The sequence below is a fragment of the Hordeum vulgare genome, chromosome 3H (assembly GCF_904849725.1).
Source record: "Hordeum vulgare subsp. vulgare chromosome 3H, MorexV3_pseudomolecules_assembly, whole genome shotgun sequence".
Taxonomy (NCBI): Eukaryota; Viridiplantae; Streptophyta; class Magnoliopsida; order Poales; family Poaceae; genus Hordeum; species Hordeum vulgare.
Window position 1 is genome coordinate 13,949,376 of NC_058520.1, and position 16,219 is coordinate 13,965,594.

The 16,219-nt window shown below is 46.9% G+C and overlaps 3 protein-coding genes and 1 long non-coding RNA gene across 4 annotated transcripts; all 4 read left to right on the plus strand.

Annotated features, from left to right (window-relative positions):
* The first annotated feature begins 2,482 nt into the window (after window positions 1-2,482).
* Window positions 2,483-4,522, plus strand: LOC123439265 (glycosyltransferase BC10-like). The gene is made up of 2 exons (XM_045116001.1): window positions 2,483-3,471; window positions 3,572-4,522. The coding sequence occupies exons 1-2, from the start codon at window positions 2,926-2,928 to the stop codon at window positions 4,220-4,222; spliced, it is 1,197 nt and encodes a 398-aa protein (XP_044971936.1). The 5' UTR covers window positions 2,483-2,925; the 3' UTR covers window positions 4,223-4,522.
* Window positions 4,523-4,841: 319 nt separating this feature from the next.
* Window positions 4,842-5,674, plus strand: LOC123442556 (protein EXORDIUM-like 3). Its single transcript, XM_045118635.1, has one exon. The coding sequence runs from the start codon at window positions 4,982-4,984 to the stop codon at window positions 5,375-5,377; it is 396 nt and encodes a 131-aa protein (XP_044974570.1). The 5' UTR covers window positions 4,842-4,981; the 3' UTR covers window positions 5,378-5,674.
* A 1,058-nt stretch (window positions 5,675-6,732) lies between these two features.
* Window positions 6,733-9,290, plus strand: LOC123442557. Its single transcript, XR_006630481.1, has 2 exons — window positions 6,733-6,785; window positions 8,770-9,290. It is a non-coding gene; the product is annotated as an uncharacterized LOC123442557 (long non-coding RNA).
* Window positions 9,291-10,911: 1,621 nt separating this feature from the next.
* LOC123442558 lies at window positions 10,912-14,472 on the plus strand. Its single transcript, XM_045118636.1, has 4 exons — window positions 10,912-11,232; window positions 11,690-11,855; window positions 11,945-12,070; window positions 12,994-14,472. Exons 1-4 carry the CDS (start codon window positions 11,018-11,020, stop codon window positions 14,278-14,280), a joined length of 1,794 nt encoding a protein of 597 aa, XP_044974571.1. The 5' UTR covers window positions 10,912-11,017; the 3' UTR covers window positions 14,281-14,472.
* Window positions 14,473-16,219: the final 1,747 nt, after the last annotated feature.

Sequence of the window (16,219 nt, forward strand, 5' to 3'; positions counted from 1 at the left end):
TGAAAGTTTTACACAGGGTTTAAATATAAATTTTATAGCATGTCCTAAATTTTCATAATTTTTTGAGTTACATAAGTACACTGTTTTCATAAACTTCTACAGACTGTTCTGTTTGGACAGATTGCTGTCATAGTTTTGTTATCTACTTATCCTATAGTTTTCATTGCCGCGTTGCTTCCCGAAGCGTCGGAAGTTATTAGCCTCACCGCCCCCACCGCTCCCTCTCCCCACTCTCCCAACTCTCACCGGCAGCGGTGGATCGGAGGAGAGCAAGAAGACCACCAGACTCCATCATCGGTAAGGTTGATCTGCCAGCTACGACAGCCTGCCTCTGGCACCCTCACTGGCATCTCCACCGGTTCTTCCTCCTCCTTAGGCTCCCCACCGATGACCGCTGGCGGCATGATTGTCGTCTCCCAGTACACTGCGGCACGACGGTCATTAGAAGCCTAGTAATTCTTGTACTTGGACCACCTCTTCCTCTGTTTAGCGTCGTCGGAGACGGCCTGATTCATGGCCCAGCGAATGATGTCGACTGTCATTGCGCCCTTCGTTGGGTTAGGAATCAGCGTCTTCAACTCCTGTGAAGTGGCCCTCATGAGCACTGCATCAGATTCCTTCTGCATGTGAGGCATGGATCCGAATTTCGAGCACACCTCCATGGTGTTCTCAAACTTGATGCGGTCACCATTTGACCACACGAGGAAGAAGGCCCTCCAGCCATAAACTTATATAAGTTAAATTGACGATTTAAATACACGTGCAAGACTTATAAACTGAGCTGGAGACCGTCTCCGGATGGTTAGCAGAGAAAGGGATGGGATTATGTTTTTTTTCATCCACTGCAAATAACTTTTCTCGTTCTCGGCTCATTTCTTTTAAAAAATCATTTCCTTTTCTCAGCGCGTGGGCTCTCACGACCACGTTGGATCGCTTTCTAGTCATCACATAACCTCATGTAAAGCTTTCGTAGGTATAGCATTATTGAGGTACAAATACCTCGAACGGTGAGAGTTGAGCAATCGGACGGCGCGCGCGACCGATCACGGGTGTGACCGTCGACATGGTTGGATCGCATGGTGTGGTGTTTTTAGCATCTCGGAGCGGACGATTTGGATCGCATGGTTGGATAGTGACGATTGACAGCTGGTAGCCAAAATGTCCAAACATATTTAGTCAACTATGCATCGCCACTCCCGCGATTTACTTGCCAATCTCCTTTACGGTGATCCTCCGTCTCCTCGCCGTATGCTTGTGTTATTTCCAAAAGTTTCCTCTAGCTATTGACCTAGAGGCTATCACATGGGTCAGTATTAAGCAACGTCCGATCTCGGTCATCTTTATGTACAGAGAACTAGCGCCAGCTTCATATATACCAAATGTTCGAAGTGCCAATTCTTGCAGAACTTGCTAAATGTGACGTTGCTAATACTTTTGAGTTCGAAATCAAATTAGTAGTAGTAGTAATCTAATTCAGATCCGTTTAAGATCTGCACGGCCCATTTTCACGAACTTTGTGGTTTGATTGTTTTTTGTACTTTACTTTTTAACACCGAGACGGAGGTAGTAGAACTACGCGAATGACTTATACACCGAGACGGAGGTAGTAGAATGCACACACACAACACATCATTTTAAAATTGACAAAATCTATGGACATTTTTATGATCGACAGTAAGTTATCCTCTCATTAATCACAAATTATTGAAAATGCCTAAAATAGTTTAAGAAAAATGTGACCATTAATGCAAGTCTAAGACTTGAATTCACATGGGTTGGTTATACCACCGGGAAGTTAACTATCTGAGTTACGCCCAGTTCGCGGGATGCTTCCTAAAATTATATATGTCCAAATGCACAAATCTGTCGTATTTTGTTGCCTTCAAATTGTTTCTTTTCCTTTTAAAAGCATCTTCAAACCTGACTCTTTGCACGTCTAGGTTGTCCGACATCCTCTCAAACCCTAGCCATATGTGGGGTAAACACAAAGCCGTTTAAACGCGTGTGTCGCATCGGATCCGTCAAGTCATGCCCATATTTAATATTGAGAAAGAAAAAAAAATCTAAATCAATAATTCAAAAAAAGACTCTTTAGGTAAGTCGATCAACATAATCGTCGGACTAACTCTAGCTACGGGTTACGCAGCCCCAAAGAAGAACATAGAGATCGACCTTCCGTGGGCAGCGCGGTGGTGGAGTTGGTCTTGGAACTTGCGGCCGATACCATGTCAGTCCGTACGCTTCTACCTTCGGTTCTCTCCAGTTTGATCGTGTGTGACGTTTTCGTCGACCGCAGCGCTACCGCTATGACCGTGGGGATGTTAGAGACATATTATTTGGTAGTTAGAGATTGTCCGAGGGATTAGATAGCAAGTGTTTTCTTCTTATCCCTAGGAGCCTTCTTGTCCTTCAAGTCATCATGTACATATATAGATACTCGTCATCAGCTCAATACAACTCACATTGCATTATGTCAATTTTCTTCTATATGATCCTCTTACACAAATCATCTCCAACCCTCGCCTTACCTGCTATCTTCCTCTCTTCTGCCTCGTCCACTGGTCCTTGCCTAGCTCCACCGCCGTCCCAACCTGCGTAGTCGCCAGCCCCAAACCATTTCCGGGCGTCTAGAGAATCAGATTGAGATGCTCTAGTTACCTAATCATACACCACCGGCGCTTTTTCAATAGCAAGCTAGTGCTAACCAAGTCAAGTTATATGGTATTGAAAAAGTTTGGTGACTAGTGTTAACCAAGCAAAGTCATATACTCCCTATAAGCCAGGTCTGAATTAACGCCGCATGTCAGCTCACTACTACTTACTAGTGGTCTCGTTGTTGTTGGAAGCATAGCCAACAGGAAGGAGCATCAAATTCTCCGTAGGTCACACTCACACGCGTGCTCGATCGAGGCTAGCAATTAGGCCATGAAGAAGCCCACGCCGGCTCCTCGTTCCGGCAGCGGCCGCGTCGCCGTGGTACCGATGCTGCTCGTCTTCTGCTTGGCATACGTGCTGGGCTTGGTCTCCAACGCCACCTTCCTGAACAACATCCTGTCGCCGTTGCTGATGCCTGCCCCCCGGTTGCCGGCAACGACGGAAGCTGTACCATGCATACTACCGCCGTTGCCCCCTCCCGAGCCGACGCCCCCACCCCCACCACCGCCGACGCCGTCTTCATCACCTGAGAGACGGCGCATGGAAAGCGACGGCGCGATGCACAACATGAACGACGAGGAGCTGCTCTGGAGGGCGTCCATGGTGCCGAGGATCACGAGCACACCCAAGCACGGGATCGTGCCCAAGGTCGCCTTCCTGTTCCTGGTGAGGGGGGACGTGCCGCTGCGTCCCCTGTGGGACAAGTTCTTCGAGGGCCACGAGGGGCTCTACTCCATCTACGTGCACACCAGCCCCGACTACACCGGCTCGCCGCCGCCGGACTCCCCGTTCTACGGCCGCATCATCCCGAGCCAGGTACGCAGCTAGCTAACAAACTTCATATTCGTCCTCCCCGTCGACCCGGATCAGGTCGACGACGTTGATAGCCGATGGACGGCGTGCATGGCATATGCAGAGAACGAGCTGGGGAAACATCAACCTGATGGACGCGGAGCGGCGGCTGCTGGGGAACGCGCTGCTGGACGTGGCCAACGCGCGGTTCGCGCTGCTGTCGGAGTCGTGCATCCCCATCCTGGGCTTCCCCGCCCTCTACGCCTACCTCACCGGCGCCAACACCAGCTTCGTCGACAGCTTCGACCGCCGGGACGGGCGGGCGCGGCACCGGCAATTCTTCGCGGACCGCAACATCAGCCTGGCGCAGTGGCGCAAGGGCGCGCAGTGGTTCGAGATGGACCGCGCGTTGGCGCTCGAGGTGGCCTCCGACGAGACCTACTACGGCCCGGTGTTCCGGAACGGCAAGCACGGGGTCCGCAACCTGGAGGAGCACTACCCCATGACGCTGGCGAGCCTGCTGGGCTGGGGCGCCCGCAACGCCAACCGGACCGTCACCTACTCCGACTGGCGGCACCCGGTGGGGCAGCACCCGAAGACCCACAACAGCAGCGACGTCACGGTGGAGCTCTTCCAGGAGATGAGGCGGGGGTATGGCGACTGCTACTACAACGGCGTGGTGGCGGAGGTTTGCGCCGTGTTCGCGCGCAAGTTCAAGCCGGAGGCGCTCCACGCCCTGCTCGACCTGGCTCCCAAGCTGTTTGCCTCTGGCTGACAGGACACCTTTTGAGCTCGTTTTCGCATCACTTGAGTTCTACTCCTAACTAGTTGTCGCGGAAAAAAAGCTCGATCGATCGCCTAACTGATCGATCTGCACCCGTGCTTACGTTCAACGGTTCAATAATCCCTTTTTCCTTCATTAGTGATGAAAAGCAACCGGTTAACGTCGACTGCAAGTGCAACGCACGATCTTATACTAGGGAGGAAGAGAAGAATTAGTTTGGAAGGTTAAGTAAACCTTTGTAAGTTTTTGTAGGTGTAGCATTATTGCGAATGTATATTACTGATTTATATTCGATTCGTAAGATTTGTGAAAGATGGTATTCTCTCGGTTTCATATTAGTTGTCGTCGATTTGGTACGGAAGTGATAGAAAGAATTGCAGGATTAATTTATTCACGGTGTCGTATTCATTTGAACTTTACAAATCTTATTACGTGACTTGAATCTCTATTATTAAAGGGGATCTGCCGTCGTAGTGATGGTTCGACCTCGTACGATCCCTCTCCTACCGGTAGCCCTTCCACCAATTTTTATTCATCCCTCCATAAACCAGGTGATAAACCAACCGATTAGTTCAATAAAAACCACATCCGCTTCGTAAAAAAATATCCCAACCTCCTCGATCCTGATCCCCTCCGTCTCGTGATGCCCACGATCTCCCCTCTCTTCTTCCCACCCGGCCAGGCAGGGAAGCCGTTTCATGATCCGCCGCCAGCCGTGCTCGCGCCGGGGGAGGGAGGCCGCCGGCGGCCATGCTCGCGTGGTGCCCGGAGGTGTGCGCGTACCCGTTCGCCATCCCGGCGTACGTGCCGGGGCGGCGGCCCGAGGCGCCGCCCAACGGCGACCCAGGCGTGGACGGCATGGTGAGCGTCATCGCGCACGAGCTGGCCGAGATGGCGTCCAACCCGCTGGCCAACGCGTGGTACGCCGGCGGGGACCCGTCGTTCCCGACGGAGATCGCCGACCTGTGCGAGGGCATCTACGGCACCGGCGGCGGCGGCGCGTACACGGGCCAGCTGCTCACCGACGGCCGGTCCGGCGCGTCCTACAACCTGAACGGCGTCGGCGGGCGCCGGTTCCTGGTGCACTGGGTCTGGGGCCCCTACCGCAGCTACTGCTCCGGCCCCAACGCGCTCGACCACCACTAGCTTTTCATCGTCGCCGCATCTAGCGGTAGCGGTAGCGGCAGTAGTATTCCTCCAACTCCAGCATAGCATTGGATTCCTTCCTCGGGACATCCATGGTCGGTCATGGGAGCGTCTCCTGTATAGAGTTCAGTGTCAGTGAGCCGAAGCATGGTGGTCCGGTCGCCGGTCAGTGAGCTCATGATTTGGCACGTCTGCGTGCGGACAATGTTTTGGGCTTTCATTCAAATTCGATGTCATTTTGTGCATCTGGATAACATTTGAAGCATCAGGAGTACAATTATTGGGAATCTGGATGAACAACCATTGCCATTGCTTGCACAAACGTAGGAAAGTACGTACACGGCTGCGTCCATCCCATTCCCAGGTGTGTGCGCCCTAGGTAGAGTTGAGACTTGAGAGGGCGAGTCCATAAGGAGGATGTATATTTTCGTGTTGTGGGCGGGGGCAGGGGTGGAGAAGGCTTCATGCGGCACAGAGACCATTGCTCAAGACAAATGCGACACGTAAGTGCAGCTGGTAGATGTCTACGAGTTATTCAACGGGCGTCACCACAACGAGATTCATGCCCGTGAAGTTTTCCTTTTTTTTAACCTGCAACCTTGATACTCCAAGGTCTGTGCCAATACCGCAAGTTATTTTTCATACAATTTGTATCTGATTTGGTGGTACATATTCCCAGATTGGGATAAATGTTATGTTAGATCCATAATTTAGGATATTTATTTTTGTTTAACATTCGCATGATGTGGAAATGTAACTTGTAAACCTATATACGCTCATGAATCAAGGTTCATTGCAGGCAAAATAGTTTTATGCATCATCTAGAGTTTGAAACTTTTACATTGACATTAGCAAGCTACGTTTACCGGAACGAACCACCCTTCCAGTAGCAAGGTTGTCATCCCCTCTCTTTCTATCTTTCCTATTTTATTTTTACATGCTTGTCACCACATTGCTCCGTGTTGTATGAATGAAATGACCTGCTGTTGCTGTAATAATAGAAGTGAGCTGCTGTTTTTCGAATAAAATTGACTTGTTTGCAGATTCGTAGATGTGCAGAAGAAAGGTAGAATTGACCTTGCTTACTAACTGTTGTATGGATGTCCATGGACGTCAGCAGTCAAAGGGTGACGCGAGATGTCGTGGAGGTGACGCACTTGGCCAGTGAGGAGCTCAAAGTCTGCTCGTTGAGAAGGTCAGCCATTGTCATGCACAAATTTGGTTTCGTAAAGAATCTAAACTGGTTTGATTTGGTTCAGTTCGATTTGATTCTGTAGTTCTGGCAGTGTTGAATTCCCCGATGCAACATTTGCTTGGCAGGTTTTTACTCCAATGTACTCGCTGAGATTGAAGTAGGATTGAAGTAGGAGAGGAAGAAAAAAACGTCATTGCATTTTCAAGTTTAGTGGTAAATGATCCCCGGATATGACTTGCTTATATATGTACTTTTTCTGCTGGTGGAACATATCTCCAACTAATATTTTGTCTGGTTTTAACATGTTCTGGTTGTTGAAAAAACAAAAAAATGATACCCCTCTTTTCTTTTACGTGATGCTCATGTTGCATGGTGCAACGACTGCTGCAGGGTTACATGAAAAAGTTGGAGTAAATTCTTGTGGTGTAGAATTCGAGGCATTAGTGAAAACAATAACGAAGGCAACAACAACTGAGAGAAAATTTTGATTTTTGCTCACTATGGACGGTGTCGGGCGGTCCACCGGGCGAGCAGCATCGATCCTGCCGCTACGCTTGGAGGCGGCACCGGAGTTGATGCTGACCGCACCCGCCTGGAGTACGCAGCAGACCGAGGGGGTCGGGGTGGGCGGCACCCGGAGTGGCCACCTCCTCAACCCCCACCGCGGACTTGGCCAAAGGTGAAGCAGGGGTCGGGCCAGGCAGCAGGGGGCTGAGCAGCATGGGAGCAGGCAGTGGAGTCAGGAGGCGGCCCTGGTCCGGGGATGGCACGTTCGGGTCCAGGGTCGGGAGCGGCACGACGGTTGTCGGGAGGCTCGAAGATGGGGTCGGAGCATGCAACATGGGGCTGGACAGCGCAGGAGCCAGGGACAGGGCCGGCGTGACGGAGGCCGGACTGGAAGTGGCTCTCGGCAAAGGTGGACTGGGGACCTCCGGAACAAGGGACGACAGGCGGGTTGCGGAGCCAGCCAGGGTTGAGGAAGGGCCGAGCTGCACGGTCGACGAGGCCGCCAGTGCCGGCTGCGCGAGGAGGGCCGGAGATGCGACCACCCCGCACCCCCAAAGAGAGCCGAGGACGAGGGAGAGCGCGGGGAGTCCGGGTGCGCCACCTCCAAGCTCACCCCAGAGAGGTCGCTACCAGACAACAGCGAGGGGCTCGGGGCAGCAAAGGTGGCCACAGGAGGAGGAGGCACAACGACGACGAGGAAGTGGGGCGGCACAGCTGCCCTGGTGGTTCCGCGCCCAGCGGTGCTCCTACCGGGTAGAGGAGGGTCCCGAGAAGGCGAGCGGCTGCGGTCGGAGTAGCCATCCTCCTGATCGTGGTCTGAGCGGTGGCAACGGCGACGACCATAGTGGTCGCCCTTGCCACCATGGCCGCTCCCAAAGTGGCCATCAACAGTTACAAGAAGAAGTTGGAGTAAATCCTTTTTGTGCAGAATTCGAGGCATCAGTTCAAATCCTTTCCTTCAAATTACACGATCTCGGCTGCCTGGCAGACCTCAATTTGGATTTCTTAATTTTGCAAGATGACGGTGCGGCGTCTCATGGGTAGTTAGAACATAAGAACAAATTTGCTTGTGTCTCGATGAAAGACCTTGAAAAGACCTTGAATAGAATAAATTAGGACATAGACTTGGGTGTGTCTCAGTGAAGGTTAAAGATCTTAATTCCTCGTCGACAGCGAGGAGGTTGTGTCACCCTCCTGTGACTTGTACAATGTGGTCTCTGAGTCCACCTCTACGTGCTCCGTGATAAGGGCATCACGCATTAACAGATTTATGAGTACAGTTCAATAGAAAAGGGCACCCAATTTACAGTAAAAAAACGACACGTAATCGGAAGGATTCTGTTTGATGGCTTTCTCCGACTATAATGACATTTGTTTCTTTTAATGGCATTGCACTCTATATTGTTAGGCTACACCTGTGATACTCAAGAATATAAGCATACATTTGAAGAGTTTCAGAATTTTGTAGAGAGGAGCAGTGGTGATCTATTTGATATTCCAAAATTTACTAAGTAGGTATTTTGTCTTCTCCATTTGTAAGTGTTTACTAATTAATGAGTTGTTTCTTTTGTACTATGCTTGGATTCACACTAGACTGACAAGCTAAAAGAGCCATTTTGTACAATTGCTGTGTATGATTGTTTTTGTACTATTTCATATAGATCTACAAAGATTTTATATTATTTTTCAGATTTTAGGCTTGCCAAAACGATAGGGATGACAGCTAGGTTACGAGACAAATCACCAGTGCTTGGCAATACATAAGATGATGTCCAGCAAGGGATCGACAACCTGCCTTGACCGGTCATGTTTTTTTCATTATCATCATGCAATGCAACAGAGAGGTTGAAATTGCAGTGGCATGGATGGCATGGATTCTCTCGTTTTGTTGGTAGTGTCAAAGGCATGAAATAGATGTAGCCAAAGAATGTTTGACAATGTTTGATGCTCCTTGGTACCACTTTCTTGCATAGCCTAGGCAAAATTAAGGGATATTTTTATATTTTGTTGATTAATGCTCTGAATAAATACACTTCAAAGTGTTGATTACTTTTTAGGGTGTTAGTTAATGTGTAGCACCTATTGTTGTTCTCTTTATTTTTGGTGAGGAATGGTTGTCCCTTGGCTCAGAAGTTCACTTTAGATTCAAAAGACACATAATGTGTATTTGAGTTTTGGTTTATATTTCAAACAAGAGTGGTATGATGGTAATTTTAGTTGCATCACATTGGTCCAGATTTAAAATATGTCAGCTAAATTTCATATGTGTTGTTGGAGCGATATCTTTAGAAGTTAGTATGTGATTCCCTTTACCACAGTTTCTAACTGTTTCATGCTATATCATGTCAGTATTATATGTTAGATTAAAATGGCAAGGTTCTCAGTTCTGAAACGTGATATATTCATGATGTAAGTATGCTGAAGAATAACAAACATTTGCATACATGAGTTGCTGGTTTGCTGAAAATATGCCCTTCAAAATGTGGGAAGTTGATAAAACTGGTCTCGCATGCCTAAATTTTATCCTTAAGTATGTCTATGCACACATAATATATTTTGTATTTCTATTTGTAGAACGTGAAGCGGTATGGTGCAATTTTGGCAAATAAAAGCTTAATTAATTGAGGATAATAAGAAATCTGCGCGAGATGCTTAATTTGAAACCTACCATGATAGTGTTCCACTCGCCATAAGAAAATATACAATACAATTTGTTGTCGAGCAAATCATAATGGTGTTTCATTCAACATAAAAATGACAACATAGTTTGTTATCGACGCGATCGTTAATTGTTTTTTCAATGCATCTACAAATTAGTCTTTTGCTCCGTAGCAACGCACGGGCAGTTAACTAGTGTGTACTAAAAGCTTGTTTCATTGCTCCCGGTCCATCTCCCAAAACCTGTCGATCTGGAACAGATTTTTGTCGCCATGGATAAGGCGAGCACGCCCAAGCGAAAGAGCATGAGGAAGGATGGAAAGAAGGCGGGAGGGCACCTTGCTGTCGTCGCGGCCCGACCGACGACAGCGGTGGCAACAAGAACGAGGAAAAGAGAAGGTAGCTAGAGATGGCGGCGAAAATCGCCTTGTGAGTCGCGGGAGCAAGCCACGAGAAGTCTTCCTAAAAAGTAGAACTGCCTAAGAGTTTTTAACTTCTAAAAATCCCATGTATGTCTTAAGAGGCTCTTTATGTTGCTTTAGAGTTGCATAATCACATAAGTTTTCAGAGTGGACGCACTTTTTGTTTGAATCATCCATGGACAATTCGCTTGGTTGATTTAACTTTTAGGAGAAGGGTTGTGAGGGGTCTTTCAAAAAAAATTCCTGTGAAGATTAAATGTGATGCTAATACGATTTTTAGGTGATGCCGGTATGGTTGCTGATGATTTTTGACCAAAATTTGTAATAAGAGGCACAATCAAAGGGTGTAAGGTTGAGTCGACCGAAAGGGTTAAAAACAATTGTATGAATACAACTTGAAGAGAACTGAGCGCTAACTCAGTGGTATGAAATTTGTTATGGGTTCCAGGTCAATTATGTTTGACCTTCTCGGATGTGAATATTTAACTGTGGAAGAATATCATACAAAAACCAACATCCGGCAAAAATCGATAAATCTAAGAAAAAAGTGATGGATGCTTGATTCTTTGGTCTCTTTTCTTATTCTTAATTAATGATTATTATAATTTGAGTAATACACATGGTTCAAAAGAAGAAGATAAGCCTTTCCTGCAAAATTTTCCAAAAGAAAGAAGAAGTACTACAGTAGAAAATAAGTTACTGTACAAGTTCATTTTTTTGGTATAGATAAGCATTTCTACATGTGCAGTGACAGAATCACAAAATAGCTCTCTGTGCGCACTCGTCCATTCGGCGACTAGTCGACGCAGCTGACGCCACGACGCGGCGGCGGCGCTTGTTCCCATCGCCGCCACCGCCATGGCCGAGGGCGCCGACACGGTCCGCGCGCCCGCCGACGCGGAGCCTACGGAGAAGGGAGAGACCTCAGGCCCCGAATCCGGTGCCGACGATGACTCCGCCGCGCCCCAGCCGGTGGAGCCCACCTGGGCTTTCTGGATCGGCGACCCGCAGGAGGAGTCCGCCGGCCGGAGGAACACAGTCCACACCTTCTCCACCGTCGACGACTTCCGGAGGTCTTTTCCCCCACCCTTGCCTCCTCCCAAACCCTAGTTAGTCGTTCCCAATCTGTTGGTTGCTTGTGAATGATGCACGACCACTCTAAATTTAGATGCCCTGTGAGCGAATTGCCTTAAGCCCACACAAGATTGCTGATCCGATGCTCGAGCGAATGCTCTCTGGTTCTAGTTTTGTGACCGAATTTTAGCCTCCCTTAAACAGGGATTTGTCAAAATCCACCAGTTATTTTAATTAAGCTGAACTGAGTAGTGTACATTTACTGACTCCCTGGGTTGTCTTCTCCCAGAAAATAATATCTGCCATTGCTCACACTACACTTGTTTCAGGGTAAAAATTTCTGCTTCAGAAATCTGGTTATGTTTGTTTTGATAATTTGTTTCAGTCTTTACTGTATTTTCCACCTTTCATATATCCCTTCATCATTCCTAACAATTGAGTTGGGTGGTCTTTCAGCCTTTACAAAAATGTCATCCACCCTAGTAAATTGTCTGTGGGAGCCGACCTTCATTGCTTCAAGAATAAGACTGAACCGAAATGCAAAGGCGCCATATGTGCCAAAGGAGGTGCATGGACCATCAGTTGTGACGAAGGGAAATCACAACCATTGTGGTTGCATACGGTAAACGTCTTTCACATAATAATTCGTTTTGGACAATTACCTTTTCTGTAAATTCCATCCTAATTCCTTTTCACAAATACTATGTTTAGCTACTTGCATTGATTGGTGAGCAATTCGAATATGATAATGAAATTTGTGGAGCGGTCCTTAGCGTGCGTGGGCGGCAGGAGACAATAGCTATATGGACTAAAGATGCTACTAATGAAGCTGCTCAGGTACAAGTCCTATAATGCATACCACGAAATTGTTTGTTTCATTTCAGGCAACAGCCATGCGGTATGCAATATCATAGACTCAATGTTTGTGAAATACTATAAGGAGGTATAATACCGTGACCTTGGTATAAATAACGATGACATGGCTGTACCTGTATGGAGCCTTGTACAGTTGTGCTTGTACCAAATGTTATTCTGTAACTAGAAATGCTCTTATATGGTTATCTGAAGAGTTCGACGCAATTGAAGAAACTTATATTCCTCGAAGGATATAGTGGTACTTTTCGAATGGCAGAACATTGTCATAGAAACTTAAACCTGAATGGGTTGTCATCTTTGGTTGTACTATGCATCTGTATCTGTGGTTTCCAACCTAAATTGTCCTAGGTAAAGGTTTCATTATTTCAGCCAATGTGCTGTATGGCTGGATCATTTTAACTTATTTTTCTAAGGAATTGCAACATTTATTCGTTTCTTGGTGCATTGTTTTGAGTTATATTTATATTAAATCCTTGTGTAAGATTTGGCTTTCCTTTTTGTTTACCATTTTTCATAGTTCTTACAGTTGTGCTGCAATTGTATCCTTAAATGCGATAATTTCATGACATTTTTATACTCGATTGAGTGATGCAAGACATATTATTTGTTAAGCTTCTTTGATAAATGTATGTAGTGCTAAATGAAGTATTTTACTCAGCATGCTCACTGTCACCCATGCAATTCTTGTAAAGCAATCATCAGAGGTCAGTTTTATCACCTGTCTTTGTGCAAAGTCCAAAAACAACGCACATTAATCAACATAGGGGGTATTAGTATATGCTGACTGTTGGTTGGTGGTCCGTGTGCATGCTTATGTAAGTTGTTTCTGTCTCGATCGTCCACATTTCATATTGTGCTAAACACCTTCCTTGTTTTTTCACCAGCTAAGCATTGGCAAGCAGTGGAAGGAATTTTTGGAGTACAAGGACTCAATTGAGTTCATTCATGATAGTGATGCACCGGCAGTACAATGCTGGTCCTCCACGTTTCCCGATGATCCCCTTGACGTCATCTACAACAAGGTCCCCAATCACTGTAGCCGTGTGCGCTTTGCTGCCGTCTGCAGGTCATGGTGCACTGCAGCTTCGCGGCACCCTGCTCTGCCTGAACTCCCGTGGCTGCTCCTCTCGCCACGTGACCGTGATACAACGAAGCGCCTCTACTGTCCTGAGGACAGCAAGATCCTGCATATCTCACTCCCGAGTGATTTCATCGGCAACTGGTTCGTTGGCAGTCATGATGGTGGCTGGGTTGCCTCGTTCGAGCCACCCCCATTCAGGATCGTGAACATCTTCTCCAGTGTAGAGGTGGTGCTCTCCGAGAAGCAGAAGGGGATCATTTGCTCAGGCCGCCTTGGCCAGATCATCATTTGGAAAATCATTTTCTCCAAACCACCCACTTCGAGTGACTGTATCCTCGCAGCCATCACCGACAATCATGGCATCGCGCTCTGCAGGATTGGGTGTCCGAATGGTGGGTGGACGACAAAAGGTCATGTAAGCCATACGATGGTGCTTGCAGACATCGCCTTTTGTGACGGTGATCTCTATGGCCTCACACGAGACAGATGGGAACTTGTCAAGTTTGAGATCGACACTGACGAAGATGGCGCACCCATGGTCGTAGCTGTGGATCGGCTGGTTGTCACCCCCGTGCACCAGCAGCCCCCTAGTGTCTGGGCCAACCGGGTGGATGCTGGCTACATTTTTGAGCTACATGGCAAGCTTGCGACCGCGGTGAGGTCCCCATGGTCACCCAATCTCAGACCTTTCTTCAGAGTGTTCGAACTTGTTGACATGGACGCCAGCGAGGGGATGGCACGTGGCACGCACAAGTGGGCAGAGGTGTTGAGCTTGGGTGACTTTGCCCTATTCCTAGGCCCAAACTGCTCCAAGGCGGTGCATGTGTCAGCAGACAAGCACGGCGGTGTGAAGAGAAACCACATCTACTATTCGTACCATCGCCGCTTAGCGCAGAAGGAGATCCATCTCAGCAGTGACCTGGTGTTCCTGACAAGGTCGAACAATGAGGGTGATTCTGTGTACTACAGGGAAGACGGCGAAGCTTTCGCCGCAGCAGCCGTGGGCGACATTGATAGGATCGGGGCAGTAGGATACTATGTCAGGGGTGGCCCTAATCCTCCAATGTGGCTTCTCCCTCCAGATATCTGATTTAGTTTTTAGTATAGTGGTTGTTTTTTTACTTTGCTGCTACAAATGCCTGAAAATTGTAACATTCGCTGTTAACCGTTAATGCTTTATGAGTTGAACCATGGTTGTGCTTAGAACAACTTTAGTTTGGCAGGTGGGAGAGATGATGGAGTGTATTATATTTTTATTCATAATGCGGTAATTTGATGGTCCTTTTGTGGTGTGGTATGGTTATGTGTTATCTGCTAACTAACATATATTTATGTAAGGAAAAAAATGGTGTCCCTGGTTGCATGTACTATATTGATGTTATAGTATCACATGATGTTTCTTCTTTCTAGTGATAGGAGGGGAGTGAGGCATTGATATATTTTTGTAGGGTAGCTGTTGCTGATTGATTTGAAAAATCGTTGCCTCGGTCAAAATCGTAAACCATATTCCAAATTGGATACCTCAAGTGAATGTAAGAGCTGGGAAATAAGGAAACATAGAGAACTAAAAGAATTGCATGGGAGAGCTTTTGACCCGATCAAAATCGGATGACCCAGATCTAAATTGAAGACCTCGAGTAATTGTGAAGCCTTAAAATTTAGGAAGCATAGAGTATAATATAAAATAATTAAATGAGAGAGCTTTAAAAAATTATTGACCCGGTTAAAATCAAATGACCCAATTTTAATTGCATATGAACTTTTTAAAACTAGAGACCGTAGTCTTATTGAGGATTCACCCATGATATGGGCTCGCCCAACTCGATAGAGTTTGTTGGTTCAACTGATGTAATATTAAAATTTTCTGTTCTATATCAAATATATTATTGTTCTCCTTTTGTTATTTTACTTATTTTCCTTTTTCACCATTCATCCCGGTTTTTTACCTTCTAATTTTTTTTAATACAATAAAAATGGATAAATCATGTTTTTTTATAAATTCATAAGCATATTGTTTATCTTACGAACTCTTTTGTAATATTGATTAAAAAAATCAAAGTTGAATATATTTTTTAAAATTTCATGGATATTGTTGTAATTCATGAGTATTTTTAAAACTCATGAAGCAATTTTTGAAAGTCGTTATTATATATAAAATTTCTATTTATTAAAATATCTCAAGAACCGATTTTATAGCCATAAACGGCATTTTCCCAATAATAATTCTTTGGTGAAAAGCATCAGTTTTTTTCTTAAACGAGAGCACATGGGAGCTTTCCTGTAGGTTAGCCCATCGACACAGTATAGAGAAGATTCTTAAGTTAAAACTTAAAAGCAACAAGAGAGAGGGGCGCCCGGAGGAGGGGGAGGGGGACAGAGAAACCTTGAAATCTTTCTTTGTCGTTGCCACCATGGGCAGAGATAAAAGCATCCCTACCAGATCCCCAAATCGTTGTCCCGCATAAATCATTTATGGGATCTCGTAAACGGTTTTTGTAGGACGCCTCCCTCTCCGCAAGAACAGATATCGCAAATTCATACTGCAAATTCAAATAAGTAGTTCACGCTAAAAAATCCGCTGGAGTTCATCGCACACACATAGCATAGCATAGTAGTTCATCACATGCATAGAGGAGTTTTAGTACAAAACCATAATTATACATAAATAAAAACAGAATTTAAAAACCCTAGATCTAGTCGATGGCATCGACGGGTGGCATCGTGCATCGATTGGTACAGTGTGGCATGTAGGTCCAACCCCTCCCGCAACGCCGGCAGCCGTGCGGCCGCAACCACAACGTCGTCTCGGGCCGCCTCCCTCAGATGGAACCAGGTGAGCTCTGCCTGCCTCCAACGCTGGGTCAAAGATCTCACCGAGGTGCCGGAAGTTGTCCCACGCCGTCGACCTTGAGCCGGCGCTGCGGGACTTGGCGCCGCCGCATGTGCGTCACCTTCCCCTGCTTCTCCGACACGGGCAGGCGGAGGCCGGAGCCGCCTTCCTCGCCGTCGTTCCGACGGAGCCCCCATCG

Coding starts and splice junctions, on each gene's coding strand:
- LOC123442556 (XM_045118635.1), top strand. CDS start 4,982: ATGCTCGCGTGGTGCCCGGAGGTGTGCGCGTACCCGTTCGCCATCCCG.
- LOC123439265 (XM_045116001.1), top strand. CDS start 2,926: ATGAAGAAGCCCACGCCGGCTCCTCGTTCCGGCAGCGGCCGCGTCGCC. Junction 3,472..3,571: donor GCCGCATCATCCCGAGCCAG/GTACGCAGCTAG, acceptor TGGCATATGCAG/AGAACGAGCTGGGGAAACAT.
- LOC123442558 (XM_045118636.1), top strand. CDS start 11,018: ATGGCCGAGGGCGCCGACACGGTCCGCGCGCCCGCCGACGCGGAGCCT. Junction 11,233..11,689: donor ACCGTCGACGACTTCCGGAG/GTCTTTTCCCCC, acceptor GTGGTCTTTCAG/CCTTTACAAAAATGTCATCC. Junction 11,856..11,944: donor AACCATTGTGGTTGCATACG/GTAAACGTCTTT, acceptor TACTATGTTTAG/CTACTTGCATTGATTGGTGA.